Raw genomic sequence first — 22691 nt, 5'->3', positions numbered from 1 at the left:
AAAAAATTCACCTAAAAGACTTGTGATTACATCAGAGTTCAGATATATAAAGACAAACTCACCCATAATCCCACTTCCCCAGCACAAATGCTGGCAGAGCCCATTTTAGTTTGGTATACATATTTTTATTTTGTTTTTTAAAGACATTTTAAAATAATAAACAGCACACATACAAATTTTATGTCTAGCTTTTAAGTGGTTTTCCTTGGGTTTACATAGTCTTTATAGGAATCTACTTTTATGGTTATATAATATTTTACCAGGTGAATAAACCATAATTAACTTCTAGCATTTTACTACTATAAATATTGGAACAAGCAACATTTTTGCATATAGCTACTTTTTAAAAAATTACTATTTTCTTAAGACAGAGTGTTAGAAATGGGCTTGCTGGATTAAAAGTTACATTTTAATGCTTGAAAAATATATGGTGGCAAAATAGTTTCCAAAAAATTTGGAAAAGTTATTAATTTATAGAGTTGAAAATATTTACATTTCCTTAATTTCTGGTTGGGTTGGACTCTTTTGTTTTAGTTTGTGAATTGGGTATTCCCATCTTTGACCATGTATCATTTTTGCTTTTACCCAGGTGCATTTTGGTGAGTTTTTGTATAACTAAAATATTTACTTTTTGTAATTTTTAGTTGGCTATTCAGTCATATAAGTTAATTTTTCAACTCAGAGAGTACTGTATTTTAATAAATATTCTCTTATATGTTGTCTTGGTTTTTCTAATTTGACATATTTACTGCTTTAGTTTTTCAGGAATATATTAAATAAGAAATTGACAGAATAATAAGAGATCTCTTATTTTGATCACATATTTAATTATGTGATAGAAACCACCACAATCAACATTACAGTACATTCCAGACACCGTAAAAGTTTCCTCATGCTTCTTGGCAGTAAGTCCCCTAACCCCAACTCCTAACGCTAGGCTTGATCTGCTTTCTGTCACTCTAGGCTAGCCTTGCCTTTCTAGAATTTCATATAATGGACTCATATGGTATCTATGATATCATACTTTCATGTCTGGCTTCTTCCACTTAGCATGTTTTGAGGTGCATCCGTGTTCTTGTTTATATCACTAGCTTTCCCCCTCTTTGTTGTCGAGTTGTATTCCTTTGTATGGGTATACCACAATTTGTTTTCCCATTCACATGTGGGTTGTTTCTATTTTTGGTTATTATGAACAAACTTGCTATGAATATTTCTGTATAAAAGTCTTTTTGTGGCTGTATGTTTGCATTTCCCCTGGATAAATATCTAGGAGTAAAATTGCTGTGTGTTATATGGTGAGTAAATGAGTAATAATAAACTGCCAAACTTTTCCAAGGCGGCTGCACTGTTTTGTAATTCTGCCGGCAACATATGAAGGTTTCAAAGTCTTTATTAATTTCATCCTTCAGTTTACTTTGAATTTAATTGCTTTTGAGTTTAATTTGCTTTTCCATTTCTAGCTTCTTAAAGTAGAAACTTGGTTGGTTTGAGATCTTTCTTCTTTCCTTGTACAATTGTATAAAGCTATAAATTTCCACCCAGGTACTGCTAAAGCTTCATCCCAAAGATATTGATACCCTGTGTTTTTATTTTATTCATTGCTTAAACATATTCCCTACTTCTTCTTATGATTTCTTCTTTGTCCCATACGTTATTCAGAAGTGTGGTTTTTTAAATTTCCAAATATTTTATATTTTTCTAGTTGTCTTATCATTGACAACTTCCAATTTAATTCGGTTGTAGAGAATATACTCTGTAAGATTTCAACCTTTTGAAATTAGGAGAAATTTATTTTATGGTTCTACCCTGGGAAATTTTTCACATGGATTTGAAAGAATGTGGATTCTACAGTTGTATGATATGATATTCTGAAGATGGTCAGTTAGGGTGGTTGATAGTGTCATTTAGATTTTATCTTTTTACCATTTCTATTAGTACTTCTATGAATTACTGAGGAGAGGTTTCAAATCTCCATCTATGATTGTGAATTTGTCTATTATCCTTTTCTTTTTGGTAAGTTTTGCCTCGTGTTTTTTGCAACACTATTATTAGGCACATACAGATTTATGGTTATTATATCTTCCTAATATGTGCATTCTTTTATCATTATGAAATGTCTTTCTTTATCTCTAGTAGCATTCCTTTAAGTATTTGTTTTGTCTGAGATTACTATAGCTACTCCAGCTTTCTTATGCTCATTGTTTGCGTGGCATGTCTTTTTTCATCCTTTTACTCTCAACCCTTTTTTGTATTAATAGTGTACTGTATTTTTGTATTTTAGTGTTTTTGTAGTTATAGTGTATCTTTTGTGCTAATAGTTGGTTCTTGTTTATTATGCAGCATATTTTTCAATCTCTGCCTTTTGATGGAACATTTATTTCATTTGCATTTAATATAATTATGAATATGCTTGAATTCAGGTCTGATGTTTTTCTATCAGTTTTCTGTTGATCTCATTTGTTTTTTGTTCCTTTGTGCTTCTCTTGTTCTTTCATTCCTGCCTTTTTTTTTTTTTTTTTTTTTGTTAATCAGGTACATGTAATATTTCATTTTAATTCTCTGCTGTTTTTTTTGTTTTTGTTTTAGCTTTCCTTTTTGTTTTATTTTAGCTTTTCCTTTGCATTACTTTTTAGTGATTGCTTCTTCTCTGTTGCTAAGTAAACTTGGGATTTAGTTAAGGCCAGTGAGTTCAGGGCTGTGCCTTGGAGCAAGGGGCATGGACACCCCTGAGAATAGGAACCATCCTGACAATATTGCTGGGGAAATGGTCTCACCTATAGAGAGTTGGCTATTCCATGTGAGGAGCTAACTGGTAGTGCAGGGGCTGCTGCTCCTTGTTTACTGCAGTGTCTCTGGAAACCTTCGTGGTCAACCAAGTGAGATCTATGGAGGAGGCAGATCCAGGAATGGGGAATGCTTCCGTAGAAGTGGTCTGCCCTGCTAGCATTTCTTCTGGTGAGATACAATGAGTCTTCTTTTTCTGTTGATGGAAAGCAGTGGCCCAATTGGATGCTAATTTGCTCAAAGACCATTTTCACTACTAAAACATATGAACATCTAGGCTGAAGGGAAGCTGCTGCTGTCCCCTGGTGGCATAGGGACTAGCAATGGATTCATGAAAGTAGGAGTTGGAGAAGGCTGTTGATAATGGTTTTATAAAAGAAGGCATGTAACTGAGTTGTTAGGCCCATGACGGGGAGAGTTACCTTAGTTTTGTCAGTGTCCTTTGGTTAGAAAACTTTTAAATGGGAAATTGATTCCAAGCTAATAGTTCTCAGAGAATGAATGCCAAAGTGCCCTAGGATAGGTCATGGTGTTAACCTATCTGGACACCACTCATGGCCCTGACTGGATACCCTAACCATGCTTGAACTGACAGTGACACACTCCAGAGGGCCTTATTTGCCTGGTGGTTTGGGATTTCCCTATCACGGAGTTCCCAAGCCCTGTTCCTGGTGGTGAGCATGGCTTTACTCCCTGTCATGTTGGTCTGCCTGTCCCTCTATTGGCCAGGCTTCTGCTGGAAAAGAGAGAATGGGAGGGGATGGGAGGTGGAAGGCAGAAATGGCAGTCAGAGGCTGTTTCCTCAATGGTCTGAGATCTAGAAGGAGACTTGCAAAATCCCACAAATCTGCAATTACAGCCTTTTTCCAAAAAATACCCTTCATTTTGTAAATTATACCTCAGGTTTAATAATGGTATTTCAGGGCAGATATGATTTAATCTTCTGTGTTCATTTGTCACCTAAAAGGTGATCAGCTTAAAAAAACAAACAAACAAAACCGAAGCAGAGAGCCACTCACAACTATTTCTCCTCTTAGATTTGGATTTTTCAAGTTCCCAAGACCTCAGTTCTTTAGCCTTGTGGACTGACAGTGGCTGGGTATTCTATCAGAAAAGATCCATTTCTTTTACTGTGAAATGATAGATTGTTTAGATTGTTTGAATTGTTTCTGTCCCTAAAGGGAAGCCTGTGTGTGTGTGTGTGTGTGTGTGCGCGCACGCGCGCGCAGAACCAGCATTTTTTTTTCTTCAAAAAATCAATTACTTTAATATATACTTATCTTTTCTTTTCTACAAATCAGGTCATGCTGTCTGTGAAGCAAAACATAACTCATTGTCATAACCTAGAATTAAGAAGGCCTAAGTAAACTGTCCCCACAAATAAATTTCTAGTTAAATATATATTATATATATATATTTTAAAATATATTATTTATATTTATATTATATATTAATGTTTATATGTTTATATATAAATATATATTTATATAATTTATGTAACTTTATAATTATAATAAATATATAATATACACTATATATAATAATATATAATTTATATATAAATGTATAAGTATATTTATATTATGTATTTATGTTATATTTATATTCATATTTTATATATAAATATAATACCTTAAAATATATTATATATATTTAATTTATTCTTTATTTTTTATTTTTTTTCATTTATTTATTTTCAGCATAACAGTATTGATTATTTTTGCACCACACCCAGTGCTCCATGCAATCCGTGCCCTCTATAATACCCACCACCTGGTACCCTGACCTCCCACCCCCCCACCACTTCAAACCCCTCAGATTGTTTTTCAGAGTCCATAGTCTCTCATGGTTCACCTCCCCTTCCAATTTCTCCCAACTTCCTTCTCCTCTCTATCTCCCCATGTCCTCCATGCTATTTGTTATGCTCCACAAATAAGTGAAACCATATGATAATTGACTCTCTCTGCTTGACTTATTTCACTCAGCAGAATCTCTTCCAGTCCCGTCCATGTTGCTACAAAAGTTGGGTATTCATCCTTTCTGATGGAGGCATAATACTCCATAGTGTATATGGACCACATCTTCCTTATCCATTCGTCTGTTGAAGGGCATCGTGGTTCTTCCCATAGTTTGGCAACCGTGGCCATTGCTGCTATAAACATTGGGGTACAGATGGCCCTTCTTTTCACTACATCTGCATTTTTAAAAAAAATTTTTAATTTTTCTCTCACTTTTAAAAAAAAATTTATTTTTAGTGTAACAGTATTCATTGTTTTTGCACCACACCCAGTGCTCTATGCAATCCGTGCCTTCTCCAATACCCACCACCTGGTTCCCCCAACCTCCCACCCCTCACCCCTTCAAAACCCTCAGATTGTTTTTCAGAGTCCATAGTCTCTCATGGTTCACGCCCCCTTCCAATATCTCTCAACTCCCTTCTCCTCTCCATCTCCCCTTGTCCTCCATGCTATTTGTTATGCTCCACAAATAAGTGAAACCATATGATAATTGACTCTCTCTGCTTGACTTATTTCACTCAGCAGAATCTCTTCCAGTCCCCTCCATGTTGCTACAAAAGTTGGGTATTCATCCTTTCTGATGGAGGCATAATATTCCAGTGTATATGGACCACATCTTCCTTATCCATTTGTCCATTGAAGGGCATCTTGGTTCTTTCCACAGTTTGGCAACCGTGGCCATTGCTGCTATAAACATTGGGGTACAGATGGCCCTTCTTTTCACTAGATCTGTATCTTTGGGGTAAATACCCAGGAGTGCAATTGCAGGGTCATAGGGAAGCTCTATTTTTAATTTCTTGAGGAATCTCCACACTGTTCTCCAAAGAGGCTGTACCAACTTGCATTCCCACCAACAGTGTAAGAGGGTTCCCCTTTCTCCACATCCCCTCCAACACATGTTGTTTCCTGTCTTGCGAATTTTGGCCATTCTGACTGGTGTAAGGTGAGATCTCAATGTGGTTTTCATTTGAATCTCCCTGATGGCTAGTGATGATGAACATTTTTTCATGTGTCTGATAGCCATTTGTATGTCTTCATTGGAGAAGTGTCTGTTCATATCTTCTGCCCATTTTTTTGATATGATTGCCTGTTTTGTGTGTGTTGAGTTTGAGGAGTTCATTATAGATCCTGGATATCAACCTTTTGTCTGTACTGTCATTTGCAAATATCTTCTCCCATTCCGTCGGTTGCCTCTTTGTTTTGTTGACTGTTTCCTTTGCTGTGCAGAAGCTTTTGATTTTGATGAAGTCCCCAAAGTTCATTTTCAGTTTTGTTTCCTTTGCCTTTGGAGACAGTATCTTGAAAGAAGTTGCTGTGGCTGATATTGAAGAGGTTACTGCCTATTTCTCCTCTAGGATTCTGATGGATTCCTGTCTCACGTTGAGGTCTTTTATCCATTTTGAGGTTTTTTTTTTTTTGCGTACGGTGTAAGAGAATGGTCGAGTTTCATTCTTCTACATAGCTGTCCAGTTTTCCCAGCTCCATTTATTGAAGAGACTGTCTTTTTTCCACTGTATATTTTTTTCTGCAGAACCAGCATTTTTGACAGCTTGCGTTTATAACAAGAGAGATGGAATATTGTGGGGGTTTGTTGTTGTTTTTTATTTGCTTATTTTATTTGTTTTTGAGGGAGAAAGGGGAAGAAGGGAAATAAATTAGAGGATAGAACGTGATGAAGGACTCAGGGAAGAGAATAGAAATGGGTTTTTCTTTTTAATTGCTGTAAAATATATATTACATAAAATTTACCATCTTAGCCATTTTTCAGTGATATTAAGTATATTCACAGAATTGTGCAACCAGTTACCACCATCGATCTCCAGAAGTCTTTCTATTTTGCAGAACTGAAACTCTGTGCTTATTAAACACTAATTCCCCTCCAGTCCCTGGCAATGTATTTGACTGCTAGGTACCTCGTTTAAGTGGAATCATACAGTATTTATCTTTTTGTTTTTAAAATATAATTTAGATGTTATCTGGTGGGGGCTTTGGGATATAGCATTCATTTCCCTTAGCAGAATTACTTCAAGGTTTATCTACATTGTAGCATGTGTCAGGAGTTCCTTCCTTTTTAAGGCTGAATAAGTCTAGTTCCATACAAAATTTTTACGATATTATTGACTGTATTCCCTATGCTGTACATTACATTCCCATGTCTTTTTTATTTTATAACTTAAGGATTGCACCTCTTAATTCCCTTCATCTATTTCATCCATCCCCCATCTCCCATTCTCCTCCCCTCTGGGAACCATCAGTTTGTTCTCTGTTTCTAGGCATCTATTTTGTTTTGTTTGTTTTGCCTTTTAGATTCCACATATAAGTGAAATCATACAGTATTTGTTTTTCTCTGTCTAATTTTACTTAGCATAATACTCTCTGGTCTATCTTAGTTGCCAAGAATAGCAAGATTTCATTCTTTTTTTAAGGTGGAGTACTATTCTCTTGTGTATATATACCATATCTTTATCTGTTTATCTGGTGATGGGCATTTAGATTGCTTCCGTATGTTGGCAGCTGTAAATAATGCTGCATTGAACGTAGCAGTATGTATGTCTTTTCAAATTAGTGTTTTGGTTTTGTTTGGTTAAATACCCAGAAGTGAAATTGCTGGATCATATAGTACTTCTATTTTTAATTTTTAAATGAACCCCTACACTGTTTTCCTTTGTGGCTGAACCAATTTACATTCCTATCTACCGTGCACAAGGACTCCCTTTTCTCTCATCCTTGCCAACACTTGCTTCTTATCTTTTTGATAATGTTTATTGTGATAAGTGTGAGATGATAGCTCACTGTGGTCTTGATTTGCATTTTCTTCCTTATTAGTGACCTTAAGTGTCTCTTCGTGTGCCTGTTGACCATCTGTATATCTTCTCTAGGAAAATGTCTATTCAGGTCTTCTGCTCATTTTTAATAAGATTGTTTGCTTGATATTGAGTTGTAGGAGTTTTTAAAATATAATTTAGATGTTATCTGGTGGGGGCTTTGGGATATAGCATTTGCAGATATCATCTCTGCTTCATAGGTTGCCTTTTTCATTTTGTTGATGATTTCCTTTGCTGTGCAAAAGCTTTTCACTTTGATGTAGCTCCATTTGTTTACTTTTACTTTTGTTGTCCTTATCTGGAGAGACAGAACCAAACAAATATTGCTAAGACCAATGTCAGAGAGCTTACTGCCCAAGTTTTCATCTAGGAGTTTTATGCTTTTGGTTCTTACGTTTAAGTCTTTAAATCCATTTTAAGTTTATTTTTGTATATGGTGTAATTCTTTGTTGTTATTAAGTTGTATATCTGGGTATTAACCTCTCATCAGATATATGATTTGCAAGTATTTTCTTCTAGAAGTTGTATAGTTTCTGCTCTTGCCCTTAGATATTTAATCCATTTTGAATTAATTTTTGTACATGCTGTAAGATAGGGGTCCAACTTTATTTTTTTGCATGAGGATGTTGAGCTTTCCCAGTACCATTTGTTGAAAAGACTGTCCTTTTCCTGCCGAACAGTCTTGGCATCTTTTTTGAAAATCATTTAACTATATATGCTAGGGCTTATTTCTGGGCTTTCTGTTCTATTCCAGTGGTCTATATGTCTGTCTTTATACCAGCTACACACTGTTTATATTACTTTTGCTTGGTGATAAGTTTTGATATAAGAAAGTATGAGATCTCCAACTTTTTCTTTTTCAAGATTGTTTTGGCTATTCAGGGTCCCTTGAAATTTCACATGAATTTCAGGATGGATGTTTTTATTTTTGCCAAGAATGTCATTGTGATTTTGATAGGGATTGCACTGAATCTGTAGATGACTGAGTAGTACAAACATCTTAATAGTATTAAGTCTTCAGACCTATGAATATAGGATATGGAAAGATCCCGTTTTCAGCCTTGTCACTTATGGTTCCTTTGCCGTCACCCCCTTCAGTACATCACAGTGACAACTCTAGAGTAGTAGTGACAAAATAACAGTGACAACACCCATTCCTAAGGTCCCAGATTGGCTAAAACGACTCTCAAGAATATGGCTGTAGAGCTAGGCATTGAATAGCACTTTTACAATTTTATCTGTGGGCCTGTTTCTCAGAAATTCTAACCACTAGAACTTCCTTAAGGAACCTACTACACTGAACTGTGGTTTGCTGATAATCAGAATGTTGAATGTCACATTGAAATGGAAAAACTGCATAAAGGCTAGATAAGACAAATGGGCTCTCTGCTGTTCACACCACTTACCATCTTCCTTCTTGTTCTGAATGCTTTGCTTTATAGGTATGTTTTCACTGGGATTTATATTTTTGAAGCTTTGATAAAAATATTAGCAAGAGGTTTAATTCTGGATGAGTTTTCTTTTCTTCGAGATCCATGGAACTGGCTGGACTCCGTTGTCATTGTAACAGCGTAAGAATGTCAAAGTTGTTTATTGAGGAAACTCGGGGTGGGAAAGAAGCTCCTGGGCTTCCACCAGGAAGTGTGGGTCCATGTGAGTAACTGTGTCCTATTAAGGCCAAGAGTTCTGAGTGCAGTGTTGATTGGCCCTGAACAGCACCCTGCGGACGATTGGCCAGAGGCCTCCAGTGTGAATCCATTTCTAGGCCACATTCATGCTCTCATTCTTTCAACCATTCACTTCCCAAACACTGGCCTATTATGGGCCAAGTTCTGTGCAAGATACAGGGGTTGTGATAATGAAAATAAAACAAAACAAACAGACATGGTTCTTACCCTCTTGAAGCTCACAGTCCAGATGGGAAGAGAGAAAATTAACAACCGTCACAGTCTGGTAGGGTGAGTGCTAGGACAGGAATTGGGCATATATTTGGCTGTTAGAACGTGTAGGAGGAACTACAGAGTCTTAAAAATCTTTGGCTACTGCAAGCTCTCAAGGAGTTTTTTTTTTTTTTTTTTTTTTTTTTTTTTTAATTTCCATTTTCTCCTAGAAGTTTTATAGATTTAGCTCTTACATTTTAGTCCATGGTCCATTTTAAGTTAACTATTATGTATATTGTATATGACATGAGGTGAGAGTTGAAGTTCCTCCTGAAGGAAAGGACATCAGTTTGGCATCTGAGTGGTGAAACGGAGTCAGCAAAATAAAGAACAAGAAGAGCAATGGCCCCTTGCCAGCACAATAATAATAAACCTAACATTACTTAGTTTGTGCCAGCCATTGTTTTAAGCACTTTGCATATGTTTTCCTATTTAATATTATTCACAAAAGCCCTTTGGAGTAGATACTATTAATATCAGAGTTTTACCCTTGAAATTCAATGATTGGGCACTGCTGGCTCTTGAAAAGTGGTGTAGTGCAGTGGTGAGGGCTCTGGAGTCAGACTGCCTGGGTTTCTTCTTGGCTTGGCCACATAGTGAGACCTCAGGGAAGTGCACTGGACCTGGAACTTGGTAGTCAATAAGTATTTTGATTGATTTTTGTTATCAATGGATGTATCCACAACTGCATAGTATTTCAAGGAATCCTCAACTCTCTCCAAATATAACATTTAGCACAGCCTGCAATCTGTGGTCCACAGCAATAGAGAATGGTATTACCAGACCCCGTGATGAAGGTGAGGTTGGGAAGGTGAGGCCCCCAATTCCACCATGTTTATTTGTGGCCTTTGTGGAGATATACAGCATGGCTATACGACCGAGAGTAGGCCCAGACTTCTCCTGTACTTTGTCTTACAGGTTTGCAACATACATACCAGAATCCAGGAAAAACAGCTTCGGTCTGTCATCCCTGCGTACCTTCCGAGTGTTCAGAGCTTTGAAAGCAATTTCAGTGGTTTCAGGTAAATCACTCTGATTTTTCAATACTGCCTCTTAGCAGGAGGAATGTTCTTTTATATTTAAAATTTCTCAAGATGTCATATAAACCAAAAGCAAACAAATTCTGCTTTACTCATTTATTTGATCACTTAACAAATGTGTATTTGAGCATATGTCTAGACACTGTGCTAGCTGCTTGAGGTATACCATAAAGTGAGCGAACAGACAGAGGTCTCTGTGTTCATGGAGTTTACATTCTGAGTTGGGGTGGGGAGAGAGACACCAAGCAATAACTGTAATTAAGAGGTCATTAGCTATCCTGTTTAGGAAGTGAAACGTGCCATGGAAAAATAAAAAGGAAAAGTAAACAATATGAGGGCTACAGGAAGTCACAGGGATTCAGGGATGCAGGATGCAGTTTTCAATAGAGTAGTCAAAATAGGGGTCATTGGGTGGGGGGAGATGAGAGTGGATTTGGAATCAGTGAGAGAGTTTCATAAGCAGATACATGGGAAAGAGTGTTCTGCGCACTAGCAACAGCCAGTAGTGCAGAGACTGAGGAATAGAAAGGATAGAGTGAGGGGCCAGGTGGTAGAGGAAGGACCGCATAGGGGAGGGGAGGCACATAACCACTAGGAGGATTTGGGCTGTGCTCTGAGATAAGTGGGAGCCACGTGAGGACTTCAAGCGGAGGGGTCACATGATCTGGCAGGGGTTTTTGTTTTGATTTGTTTTTATGGAAGTATAGGTGACACACAATGTTACATTAATTTCAGGTGTACAACATAGTGATTCAACAATTCTATAAATTATGCTGTGCTCGCTACAGCTATAGCTCCCATATGTCACCATATGATGCTATTACAATACCATTGACTATATTCCCTATGCTGTACCTTTTGTCCCCATGACTTATTTCTTCCAAAACCGGAAACTTGTGCCTCCCACTCCCTTTCACCCTTTTGCTCATCCCCCTCCTCCCAAACCCCGGGGAACCACCAGTTTGTTCTCTGTATTTATGAGTTTCCATTTTGTTTTGTTTGTTCATGTGTTTTGTTTTTGAGATTCCACTTGTAAGTGAAATCATACAGTATTTGTCTTTCTCTGTCTGACTTATTTCACTAAGCATTAATACCCTCTAGGTCTATTCATTGTTTTTGTTGCAAATGGCTATATCTCATTCTTTTTTATGGCTAATATTCCTCTGTGTGTGTGTGTGTGTGTGTACACATCTTCTTTATCCATTAATCTGACAGGTTTTAGATGGACTACTCTGGCTGTTGTATGGAGAATAGAATGTGGGGGAGTGAAGGTAGAAGCAGAAAGATGAGATAGAGGCTTGGTGATCATCATGGAAATGTGCCACTCACATCTCCTGCTGTAGGGAGCATAGCTGAGTGATGATCCCAGCTGCCACATCTCTGGATTCACAACTGCATTCATGTTCATGCCAAGATCACACTTTCCCTGCATGTCAGGGGGACTAGTGAAGGCCCATTCCTTAAGGATAAAGTCCTGAAACTTAAGCTCAGGGGCTCCTTGGGAGCGAACCTGGTTAAGACTCTCTCCCAGTGGCACTCTAGTCAGAGGCTTTTCTTGTCCAGTCCTACTTCCTTACCACTCTCCTTTCCCAGGTGTCAGCTCATGTCATACTCTGATGTTTTCCCTGCCAGCTGTACTTGCTTTCCCTTTTTCTTTGCAGACATGTCACCCAACAGATCTCTTGCACTTCTGGTCCCAGAGTATCTGCTTCTCAGAGAAGAACCCAAAATGACACAAGAGACCACTGTTAAAGAGATGGTTGTGCTCTTAAATCAGTTGGTGGTGGAGGAGTTGGTAGACAGTGGTCTGACTCTATGAATTTCAAAGTAGAAACAATAGGATTTCCTGATGGGATGACTGTGTGTGTGGTGTGAGCAAAAGAAAAGAGTCAAGGATGAGTCAAGGTTTTTGGTCTGAGTGACTAGAAAAATGGAGTCATTGCAGACTGACACAGAAAATGTAACCTGCATTTCCTAAGAAGTCAGATAACCTGACTATGGAAGACAGAAGATATACATCTCTTTAAAAAATAATTAAATCTTCATTTCAGAGTCTTATCAGGAAACTAGTTTTACAGGAGACTAAAAATAAGCTTGTTTTCCCCCAAAAGTCAGAGAAGGAACCTTTTCCTGTATTTTCCTTCTGTTTGTGAGTTTTGAGCTTCAGACATAGGACTAAAAAAAAAAAAAAAAAACCCCATGTGAGATATACAGCTGATATACAGATATATAGCTCCTCTGTGAGAGGAGCAGGTCTGGAGGTTGCATGAGAAGTTAGCTTTGGATGTGTTCTGTTTGAGATGGCTATGAAACATCAAATAGAAGTATCAAGTAGGTAATGAGGTCTACAGGTCTGGAGTTCCAGACAGCAGCTTGGGCTGGAGATACCATTTTGGAAATAATGAGCTTATAGAGGATACTTGGAGCCATGAAATCTGATGAGATCACCAAGAGAGTGAGCCTAGATGAAAAACAGAAGAGGGCCAAGGTCACTACCACCTTAAAGGTGAGGGGAGAAGGGAAGAAACCAGCAAAGAGGATGAGCAGGAGCCACCAGAAAGTAAGAGGGAAATGTAGATCCTGGAAGCCATGTAAGGAAGGTGTTCTGTGAATCAAGATGAAGCTAAGGATGGGCTGTGAATATGAACCAGATTGAATGCTCCAGCTTGTCCAGAAGCCTTCTCCTTGTGTGGCATCGCACTTCATGGAAGGCTCATTTGCTGCAGGTTAGGCCTTCCATTTGGTGTCCCTTTCTGTTCTTAAGTCTACCAGTCATGGTTTATACCGATTAGTTGAAATGTTGCCACTTTGTGTCATCTCACAAATTGTTTAAGTTTTGTCTGGTTGTTTAACTCTCCAGCTACTCTGAGAGCAGAGCCCCTGACTCAGTGGTGTACTGGGGCTGACTTGTTTTGGTGCCTCAGCAGCAGGTTGTGCATGTTCCTTTTCAGCTCTGCATCCAGTGATGTTGTGTAGTTTAGGTTGAAGCCAGCATGCTGAGAGGACTCTGTGGAGGAAGAAAAGGGATCTGCACTACAAAATTCAGCAAAGAAGTCTGTAAATGCTATAGATGGGACTTTCCCTGCACACACGCTCCTCCCCGACAGAGAAAGCGTTTTTGTTTTTTTTTATCTTTAAAGGACTTATTTATTTGAGAGAGAGAGAGCGCTGTTGGGGGGGCAGAAGGAGCAGCGGGTTAGAGAGAGAGAATCCCAAGCAGACTCTGTGCTGAGTGCAGAGCCTGACATAGGGCTTGATCTCATGACCCTGAGATCATAACCTGAGCAGAAATCAAGAGTCGGATGCTTAACTGACTGCAGCACCCCGGCACCCCCAGAAAGCTAATTTTAAACATTTACCATTGTACCACAAGGTTATGTCTTTCTTATATTGTAACTTGGTAGCTTAGCAGTGTGCCATGGACACAATAGGTGCTTAGTAAATATTTCTTGAATTAAAAAATAAAACTATTTTAAGTAATAATATGAGTTTTCCCCCCCCAGAATATTCTCATTTTCTTGTTCCAGACAAAGATCCTCCTTCTAGCTCCCTGCCCCCCAATTTAGCACTGTCTTATGGCACCTTGCATACCTTGAATGTTAAATACAGGTCTGTCTCCTCTAGGGGAGCCTCCTTTTGGTCTTGGTGCTACATGGAATCCCCAGCTGTGAGGTGTCTGCACAAGTGTAATCAAGTTGTCTGTATGATATGTTTCTACTCAGAGTCTTCTCACTAACTCTTCAGAGCAACCCTGTGGCAGACACCAGGCAGGATGGAAAGGCTGAGCTAGACTGGTGGACTACTCAGTGCCATGCAGCTTCTCAGGCAGAGTTGGAACCAGAACCCATGGCATCAGAATCCTCAACTAGGCCAGTTTCTGATTCTAGCCTGCAGCCGGGTGACGTTTGAGGCCCTGGCTGTTCCCTCCCGTGTGTCTGCTGTGTGTGTGAGTGGGCACTTGTCCCCACACTGGTCTTTCTCCTCCCCAGGTCTGAAGGTCATTGTTGGGGCCTTGCTGCGCTCTGTGAAGAAGCTTGTTGATGTGATGATTCTGACTCTCTTTTGCCTCAGCATCTTCGCCCTGGTAGGTCAGCAGCTCTTCAAGGGAAGTCTGAACCAGAGATGTATCCATAAGGACTGTGAGAATATCAGTAACCTTGATGGTAAATATTCCACCTTTCACACCTTGGTCTGTGCACGGTTAACTTTTATTGTCATCGCTCATACTGTCTATAGATCTGCATTACAGAGTCTCTTAGGAGCAAGGATGACTTCATCCATCCAGAGTTCTCATGTGGGCACATGTGTTTCTTAGAGAACTGCTTTGTTCTTTGGGTTTCCATGGAGAAGGCAAAGCCTGCAGCCACAGCCACATAAGTGATATCAGCTCCTATCCCTTCCCCTGTGGATCTGCGCAATTCTTTGTCATGTTTTGCAGAAGTCTTCAGAGTGCCTGGATTTGTCCAGCAACTTCCCAGCCCTCCTCCTTGGGTATTTTCTCCAATAATATCACTTTTTTTCTGCTGCATCCTCTCCATACTGAGGTCAATCCTATAGCAATTTCATGTGTCCTGGATCTCATGTGGCTAACCTCTCTCTCTCCATGATTGTCTTGGTTTATGCACTTCTCATGGGCTGAGTCTGTGTCCAACTTCCCCCGGGCATGATCTCAGGTTCAGTTTTATGCACTGAGAGGCCTCAGGGGCATGGTGGTGTCACTGCTTCCTCCTCCCCCTCCTTCTACCTTCCTCCTTACCCTCCTTTTCTCTTGCTCCTTCCTCAGGGCTTAAGCTCTGGTTCCTCTCTGGCCATCCACTTTGATCATTTCTGAGGATTCCAAACCATTTGTTTCAACCAAATCTGGCATATTTGCTATTCTCTTTCCCTTCAGGTTTTTTTTTTTTTAAATCTGAATTTATGATTCTTTCCTTCTCAGAAAATTGTTTTGAAAAGAAAACTTCCTCTGAATTCAGAATGTGTGGTACCTGGATGGGTAACAGGTAAGAAGTTCATATCTCCATTTTTCTCCCAAGTACAGCACTGGTGGACCTTTTTTGGGGTAATGTGGCAGACAGTCTTCATCTAATGACTTTTGGAGCAGTGATGGCAGTAGGCAAACAGTACTGATTAGGCAAACAGTATTTAGGCAAGTTTACACATGCATTATTAAGTTATTAATAATTCATTATTATAAGTGTTAATAATAAAATCAATCAATTTAAAAATCAATAAATTAATTTAAAAATTAATAATAAAATGATATACTTAATTATAATTAATATTTTAATAATTGTTTCCAAGTGTTTAGAGCAGCTTTCTCCCCAAGTCATGTTGAATTTATAACTGAAAAAATCTACTGAAAATGTGATCATTTGTTGATCACCACTGCCTCTAATTTCATAAACAGTTGTATATGTATGTTCATACACATTCACCCCAGTGGTTCATAGCTCTCTGGCCCTTTAGGGACACTCTTTTTTCTTCCAGAGTATCAGTGCTCTCTGTGGCGAGAAATTCATTTCAGAGTGATTTAATGAGTACATTTCAAATCAAGATAATATGCAAGTCACTCTGATAAAATAGGCTAAAAATTTGTTCCTCAATAACAAATATGTATCAAAGGCTGAGAGCATGCCAAACCCTGTGCTAGGCCCAAAGAATGCAAATATGAACTAGAGATCACTTCTCTCTTGAATCTGGCATCTCACAGGAAGGAGAGAAAGTGTGTTTTACTCCTTCAAAGTGTGATGAATGTTTTAAGAGAGACATATAGATACTGAGAGAGATTGAACAGAGGGTATAACCCTGTCTGTAAAATGAGGGAAGTGTCTTCTAATGCTACCTGGGATAGTCATAGGTTTATATTTGGTCAAACTCACAAGACATCATAGGGTTTAGTGTAATACAAGGACTACTGAATTCTCTAAAATGATCCTCGGCAGACACACTGCCTCCACGGTGCTTTCATTTAATGAGGAGACCAACAGCTGTTATATACAGTGCTTCCTTGACTCCATACAGGGCAGGTACGGTTACTGTAGGTAAAATCCAAGGTGGGGTGAGCCACTTGGACACATAGACACGGCAGTCTTGGCTTCCAGCTGGTCCTTATTGTGTCCTCATCTCTCTAAGCTTGTGTAATAATCATAGCTCTCTAATCTATGTGTAGTCCCAAAGCTCAGAAGTTGTATAGAAGATGAACTCCTAGAAGATGACCTTCCCCATTGATCATGACATGGTGGTTTTCAAGGAGATGACAGGTCTAAGGTCATAGGTCACCTTCATAGGCAGCTCTCTGTCTGTCTAGGGCCTAGGCCTGGTTTTTAGCCTTTACTCTCTGCCTCCTTCCCTAAGAGCCACAGTGTGGTGACTGGTGACCACAGTGTGGATCTAAAGCATAAGTAGGGAGTTCTGGTAGGTGAGGAGATAGAATGAACAATTTCAGTCCCTAGAATAGAAAGGGGGAAGACTCTGGGCATGAGGCCACGAGATCAGAGGCAGTAAGAAGCCCAGCAGCTTGTTAGGCAGAGAGGAAGTTTACAAGAACTAACTCTGCAAGATCTGGTAGCCCATCAGTGCCAAATATTTTGACATTGATCACAAAGGAAACAAGACCTGAGCAGATTAGTTGTTTGTAAAAGTCACTATGGCTGCTACATGAGAATGGATGCATAGAGTGGATGAGACAGCCACTTAGAAGACTCGGTTGATACAGATGAAAATCACAAAACAGTGCAGTGGAGATGATGAGAAATGGATGGATGAATTCCAAACACATTTAGGAGACAGAAAGAACAAGATTGTGAATTGAAGAAGGGGGTTAGATGTACACTGTGCACAAGTGCATGTATGGGAGGATGGCGGGGTGTTTTGAGGGGAGAAAACTGTTAGAGATGTTTCTGTTGCTTCTGGGGTGAGTTACTGGTGATGTCTTTGCCAAGATGGAAATGCTGGAGGAGAGCTTTAATCACATGTGTATGTTGATAGGAAGGATATCCAGACAAGGGGATATTGGGCAAAATAAGCTAATACTTTGAATGGTGACTAGGAAGTAAGATAAATTAAGTATGTTAGGTTCAGCCCCAGTAGGTTCCTTGAAGATAAGGGCACTGGGATTTCAAGGGTTTCCCTGAGGTCTGGTGGGAAAGAGGACACAATGGATGTCTTCCTTCTGAATCACCCTAATGCAAAGCCTACCACTCACTGAGGGCTATGTTGCCCACTAAGCAAATTCCCAATCAACTTGTCAGGACCTCTGATTAAATGCTACTGAATAGCCCAGGCTCACCAGATAGCTGAAGGAAGTCTTTGGCATAAAGGGGACTGAGAGAAAGAAATAGGGAAAATGAATGTTGTCATAGTTCAGGCAGCTAATACAAAATACAAAATACTGTAGACAGGGTGACTTATAAACAACAGAAATTTCTTTCTTCACAGTTCCTGAGGTTGGATGTCCAAGATCAGGGTACCAGTTTGGTTGGGTTCTAATGAGGATCCTCTTCTGGGTTGTAGGTGGTAGTCTTCTCTGTTGTGTCCTCAAATGGCAGAAAGTGAGCTCTGTGAGCTCTCTTTTATGAGGGTGTGACTCCTATCATGAGGGCTCCACCCTCCCCCACTAATCACCACCCACCCCACCTCCCAACAGCATCACACTGGAGATTAAGATTGTGATGCAAGAATTTCAGAAGGATCTGAACATTCGGGCTCTAAAAGCTGTGGACAAAATAACAGTTCAGAGAGAGAACTCAAAAGGACTTTTAAAACTTTAAATAGGGTCTTCAGTAAACTTAAGAGACATATTGTATACATAAAAATAAAAATAGCTCATTATGAAAAAGGAACAACTGTTCCTTTTCACTAAGTCACTAAGAAAGACTGATTTTTTTTTTTTTTTGGTAACATGATTACAAAAAATCAGAACTAGAATTAAAAGATCAAGTAGAGGAAATAGTCCAGAAAGTAGCCACAAAAGAGACAGAAAATTATGAGAATAAATATCAAACCAGAAGTTCCAACTTTTGACTAAATAGAAATTCCTGAAATAGGGCACAGAAAAAAACAAAAGGGAGAAAATTAGCAATGCCACAATATGGAGAATTTTCCTGAGCTTGAGGATGCAAGTCCCTCACCATCCCATAAAGTGCCCAACATAATGAGTGAAGAAAGCCCCTGCCAAGTACCTGATTATGGCCTTTCAGGGAAAAGATCCTAAAACCAAAGAGAAAAAGGTCACCCACAAAGGAACAAAAATCAAAATGGCATCAGAATTCTCAATAGCATCACAGGATAATAACTGCACAGTTCCTTCGTATTTCTAAGGAAAAAAATTTTCAAACCAGATTTCTACTTCTAGCCAATCAATCAATCAGCTCTGAAGGTAGAATAAAGAAATACTCATATATGCAAAGATCACCCCATCTTCTTAAGAAGCCATTTGAGATTTGTTCCAGAAAAATGAGATAGTAAAACTTGGAAAAAGCAACACACAAAAACAAAGAAAAAAAAGTATCCAACCCCAGAAAACAGACTCAGGCCACAGTATTTCCTTGGGAGGGGGAATATAAGTAGTGATGAAATGGGATGGGAGGTTGAGGAGCTAACCCTCATCTTAGCAGGAACTTAATCACCAAGGACTAAAGTTGGTATATATCATAATAAATGTTATCTTTAAAGATATGGACATAAAAGAGTTACAAGTTGTTGACTTTGCAGTAAGCAAATGATGGTTAAAGAATGATGGAATGGTTTTCATTACAAGCCTGTTGGTGCCACATGATTTTTAAACCACATGCATGTATTACTTTGATCAAAATAGTATATTTATCAAAAATGAGGAAAGTACCTACCCTTGTATTATCTGAGAAATGCGTTTAATGATGTGTGCTTTGGTGATGTGGGTGAAGACTTATGGGCAAGCGATAAAGTAAGACCCATATGTTTATGAGAACAAAAGACTGTTAACAACTGAAACCTTACATCTTCATCATTAGCTGAGCAATTAAATAAATCATAGAACCGTAAGACATGAAAAGAAATATTTCCTTGTATGCTCGTGTGGAAGGACCTCCAAGCTATATTGTTCCATGAAAAAAGCAAGGCACAAGAGAGTACTCAAAGCACACTCCCATGTATGTATTATAAAAGATGTATACTGGTACATATGTGCTTCTCTTGCCTGTCATTACTACTAATTATTCACTGTATCATTACACTTAATTTTTAATGAAAAACTAAGAATATGAGCTTACTAATTGATCCATCTGGAAAGTGAGTGAAGGCTTGGCAGGCAGGGCATGGTCCCTCTTACAGATACTCAGCACCCAGGGCTTTTCCATATGACCTCTCGGCCCTCAGAAAAGCCTGTGCCTTGGCTAGGATGAGTGGGGGTAGGAGGGAAGCCAGCCTGCAGGGAATGTAATTCTTCCTCTGTTCCCTTGTTTCCATCTAGTGCCTGTTCTGAAAATTTTAAATGCACACACACCAAAAGGAATCCTGACTATAATTACACCAATTTTGACAACTTTGGCTGGTCTTTCCTTGGCATGTTTCGGCTTATGACCCAAGATTCCTGGGAGAAGCTTTATCAACAGGTTATTTAATTATTCTCTCTCTCTTGTTCTCCTCCCCTGCCCTCCTCCCTTCCTCCTCCCCTCCTCCATAGCTCATCTATCTTTCTGTCATTTATTCATAACTTACCATCTACCCTCCTTCTCTGTCATCTGTTCCTCATCCTCAATAGTTGTACTATTAAATTCTACCTTAGATATTGTGTTAGAAACATCAAAAACTGGGCGCCTGGATGGTTCAGTGGGTTAAAGCCTCTGCCTTCAGCTTGGGTCATGATCCCAAGGTCCTGGGATTGAGCCCCGAACCCGGCTCTCTGCTCAGTGGGGAGCCTGCTTCCTCCTCTCTCTCTCTGCCTGCCTCTCTGCCTACTTGTGATCTCTGTCTGTCAAATAAATAAAATCTTTAAAAAAAAATTTTTTTTAAAAGGAAAAGGAACATCAAAAACCATCTCCTCCTCCTAGAAATGTTAGCCCTCTCTGGATTCCCTTCTACCCATAGTTCTACTACCAGTGCTTCCTTCAGTTTTTGTTTTTTTTTTTATAATAATTAATTTTTTAAAAAAATTATTTTCAGCATAACAGTATTCATTGTTTTTGCACCACACCCAGGGCTCCATGCAATCCGTGCCCTCTATAATACCCACCACCTGGTTTCCCCAACCTCCCACCCCCCGCCGCTTCAAACCCCGCAGATTGTTTTTCAGAGTCCATAGTCTCTCATGGTTCACCTCCCCTTCCAATTTCCCCCAACTCCCTTCTCCTCTCTAACTCCCCTTGTCCTCCATGATCAGTTTAAAGCATTCCTTCTTCTGCCTTTTAAATTCTAAAATGCAACTACCCTTGAGAAAGTCCTAACAAAGTACCACACCTTACATGGGAATGTAGGGATGACATCTGCTCATTGATGGGCGTCAGAAGTCCCTGGGTTATGGGAGGTTATAGACGATACTGTGGACAGCTGACCTGAGCACTGCTGGGGGGAGGATCTGTTGCTATTGTATCATGTCCCCTTGAAGTGACAGTCACCCCTCTATAGAGAAAGGCTGGAGAAGCAAGTATGTGCTCTGTCTTTTGCAGACCTTGCGTACCTCAGGGCTCTACTCAGTCTTCTTCTTTGTGGTGGTCATCTTTCTGGGCTCTTTCTACCTGATTAACTTAACTCTGGCTGTTGTCACTATGGCTTATGAGGAACAGAACAGAAATGTAGCTGCTGAGACAGAGGCCAAGGAGAAGATGTTCCAGGAAGCCCAGCGGCTGCTGAAGGAGGAGAAGGAGGTAGGGGCACGCAGTGTCAGACAGTGAGGTCTGCTTGTGGGGGTGTGGACTGCAGAGGCTGTGAGAACTGGTCTCAGAGCTTTCTCTACTGGTGCTTTTCTGATAATTTAAGACCTGTGAAGACAGGCTGTGCTGCTGTCTCTCATTACAATGTCCAGGCACAGAGCTCTTAAGAATCGGGAACCCTAGGTTTTCTGAAACCTGGGCCTTCTAGGACAGACCCCAGACTGCTGGCTAGAAGATAAAATGTGCATAAGTGTAAACCAAGGCTTTGCTGCAGGATTACTAATGGGAATCTGGAGATGTTTGTGTTCCAGGTCTTTGCCTGGGAGGGCTTGGGAAAGTAGTAATGGTGCTCTAAAGACAGCAGCTGTGATCACCTCTCTCTTCTTGAAATTCCTGTCATATTTATAGCCCATTTTCATTGTTTCCTTGGTATCATTTTCCCAATTCTAAGATTTCAGGAACATGTTTTATACTCTTTCTCATCCTGCACAGAGATTTTTCAGTGGGGAGTCCATCAAGTTTAATACCTGCTTTGTCAGGCACAAGCATTTATTGAGTGCCTAGCACATCCTAGACTCTGTGCTAAGAGTTAGTGAAAGAGCTATGGAAGAGTTAACCTTGCCTCTGAGATTGCATTTTCTGTGGATAAACAAACAGGGTCTGTGCCCCTGCTAAAAAATAACAAAGCTAGCATATTCCATGTAGGTGATAAGCGGTCTAAATGGTATGATGCTTCCAGAAGAGAGGAGAGAACACTCACGATTATCTATTTATTAATTGCTTTTGTTCACTTTCTAAGGCTCTGGTTGCCATGGGAATTGACAGAAGTTCACTTAATTCCCTTGAAGCGTCATCTTTTTCCCCAAAGAAGAGAAAGCTTTTTGGTAAAAGTAAAAGAAAGTCCTTTTTTTTGAGAGACTCTGGGAAAGACCAGCCTCCAGGATCAGATTCTGAGGAAGATTCCACAAAAAAGGCAAGTCTTAGCCCAGGAATTAATGATACTATAGCACTGTTAGGGGAACAGGTCAAGTTGGCAGTCTAATTGAAAGGATTCCTTCATTCATTTACTCATTTATCCTCTCATCCATTTGTGCATATTTTCTCACGTCCATGTGTCTATTCAACTACCCATTTATTTACAAGCATCATTCGAAGTTTTGACAGTGTTTACTCTCTGCTTGGCATTGGGGTAAGTACTGGGGATACATGGGATGTATGAAACAGACAACAGAAGACA

General features: G+C 39.4%; 1 protein-coding gene across 4 annotated transcripts in view; it reads left to right on the top strand.

The window, feature by feature from the left end:
• Positions 1–22691, top strand: part of SCN11A (sodium voltage-gated channel alpha subunit 11) — a 109975-nt gene that overhangs the window by 24263 nt on the left and 63021 nt on the right. For 3 of the 4 annotated variants that reach the window (XM_045089156.1, XM_045089157.1, XM_045089155.1), the window contains 7 exons: positions 9070–9198; positions 10486–10589; positions 14597–14770; positions 15544–15607; positions 20056–20197; positions 21251–21448; positions 22254–22427. In XM_045089156.1, coding sequence (XP_044945091.1) covers positions 9070–9198; positions 10486–10589; positions 14597–14770; positions 15544–15607; positions 20056–20197; positions 21251–21448; positions 22254–22427 — 985 coding nt within the window. The remainder of the gene's footprint in view (positions 1–9069; positions 9199–10485; positions 10590–14596; positions 14771–15543; positions 15608–20055; positions 20198–21250; positions 21449–22253; positions 22428–22691) is intronic. The other variant, XM_045089158.1, reaches the window with a different exon arrangement.

Source organism: Mustela putorius, unplaced genomic scaffold, assembly GCF_011764305.1.
Source record: "Mustela putorius furo isolate JIRA1106 unplaced genomic scaffold, ASM1176430v1.1 tig00003834_pilon_pilon_pilon, whole genome shotgun sequence".
Classification (NCBI taxonomy): domain Eukaryota; kingdom Metazoa; phylum Chordata; class Mammalia; order Carnivora; family Mustelidae; genus Mustela; species Mustela putorius.
This window is presented reverse-complemented; position numbering and strand designations above follow the sequence as displayed.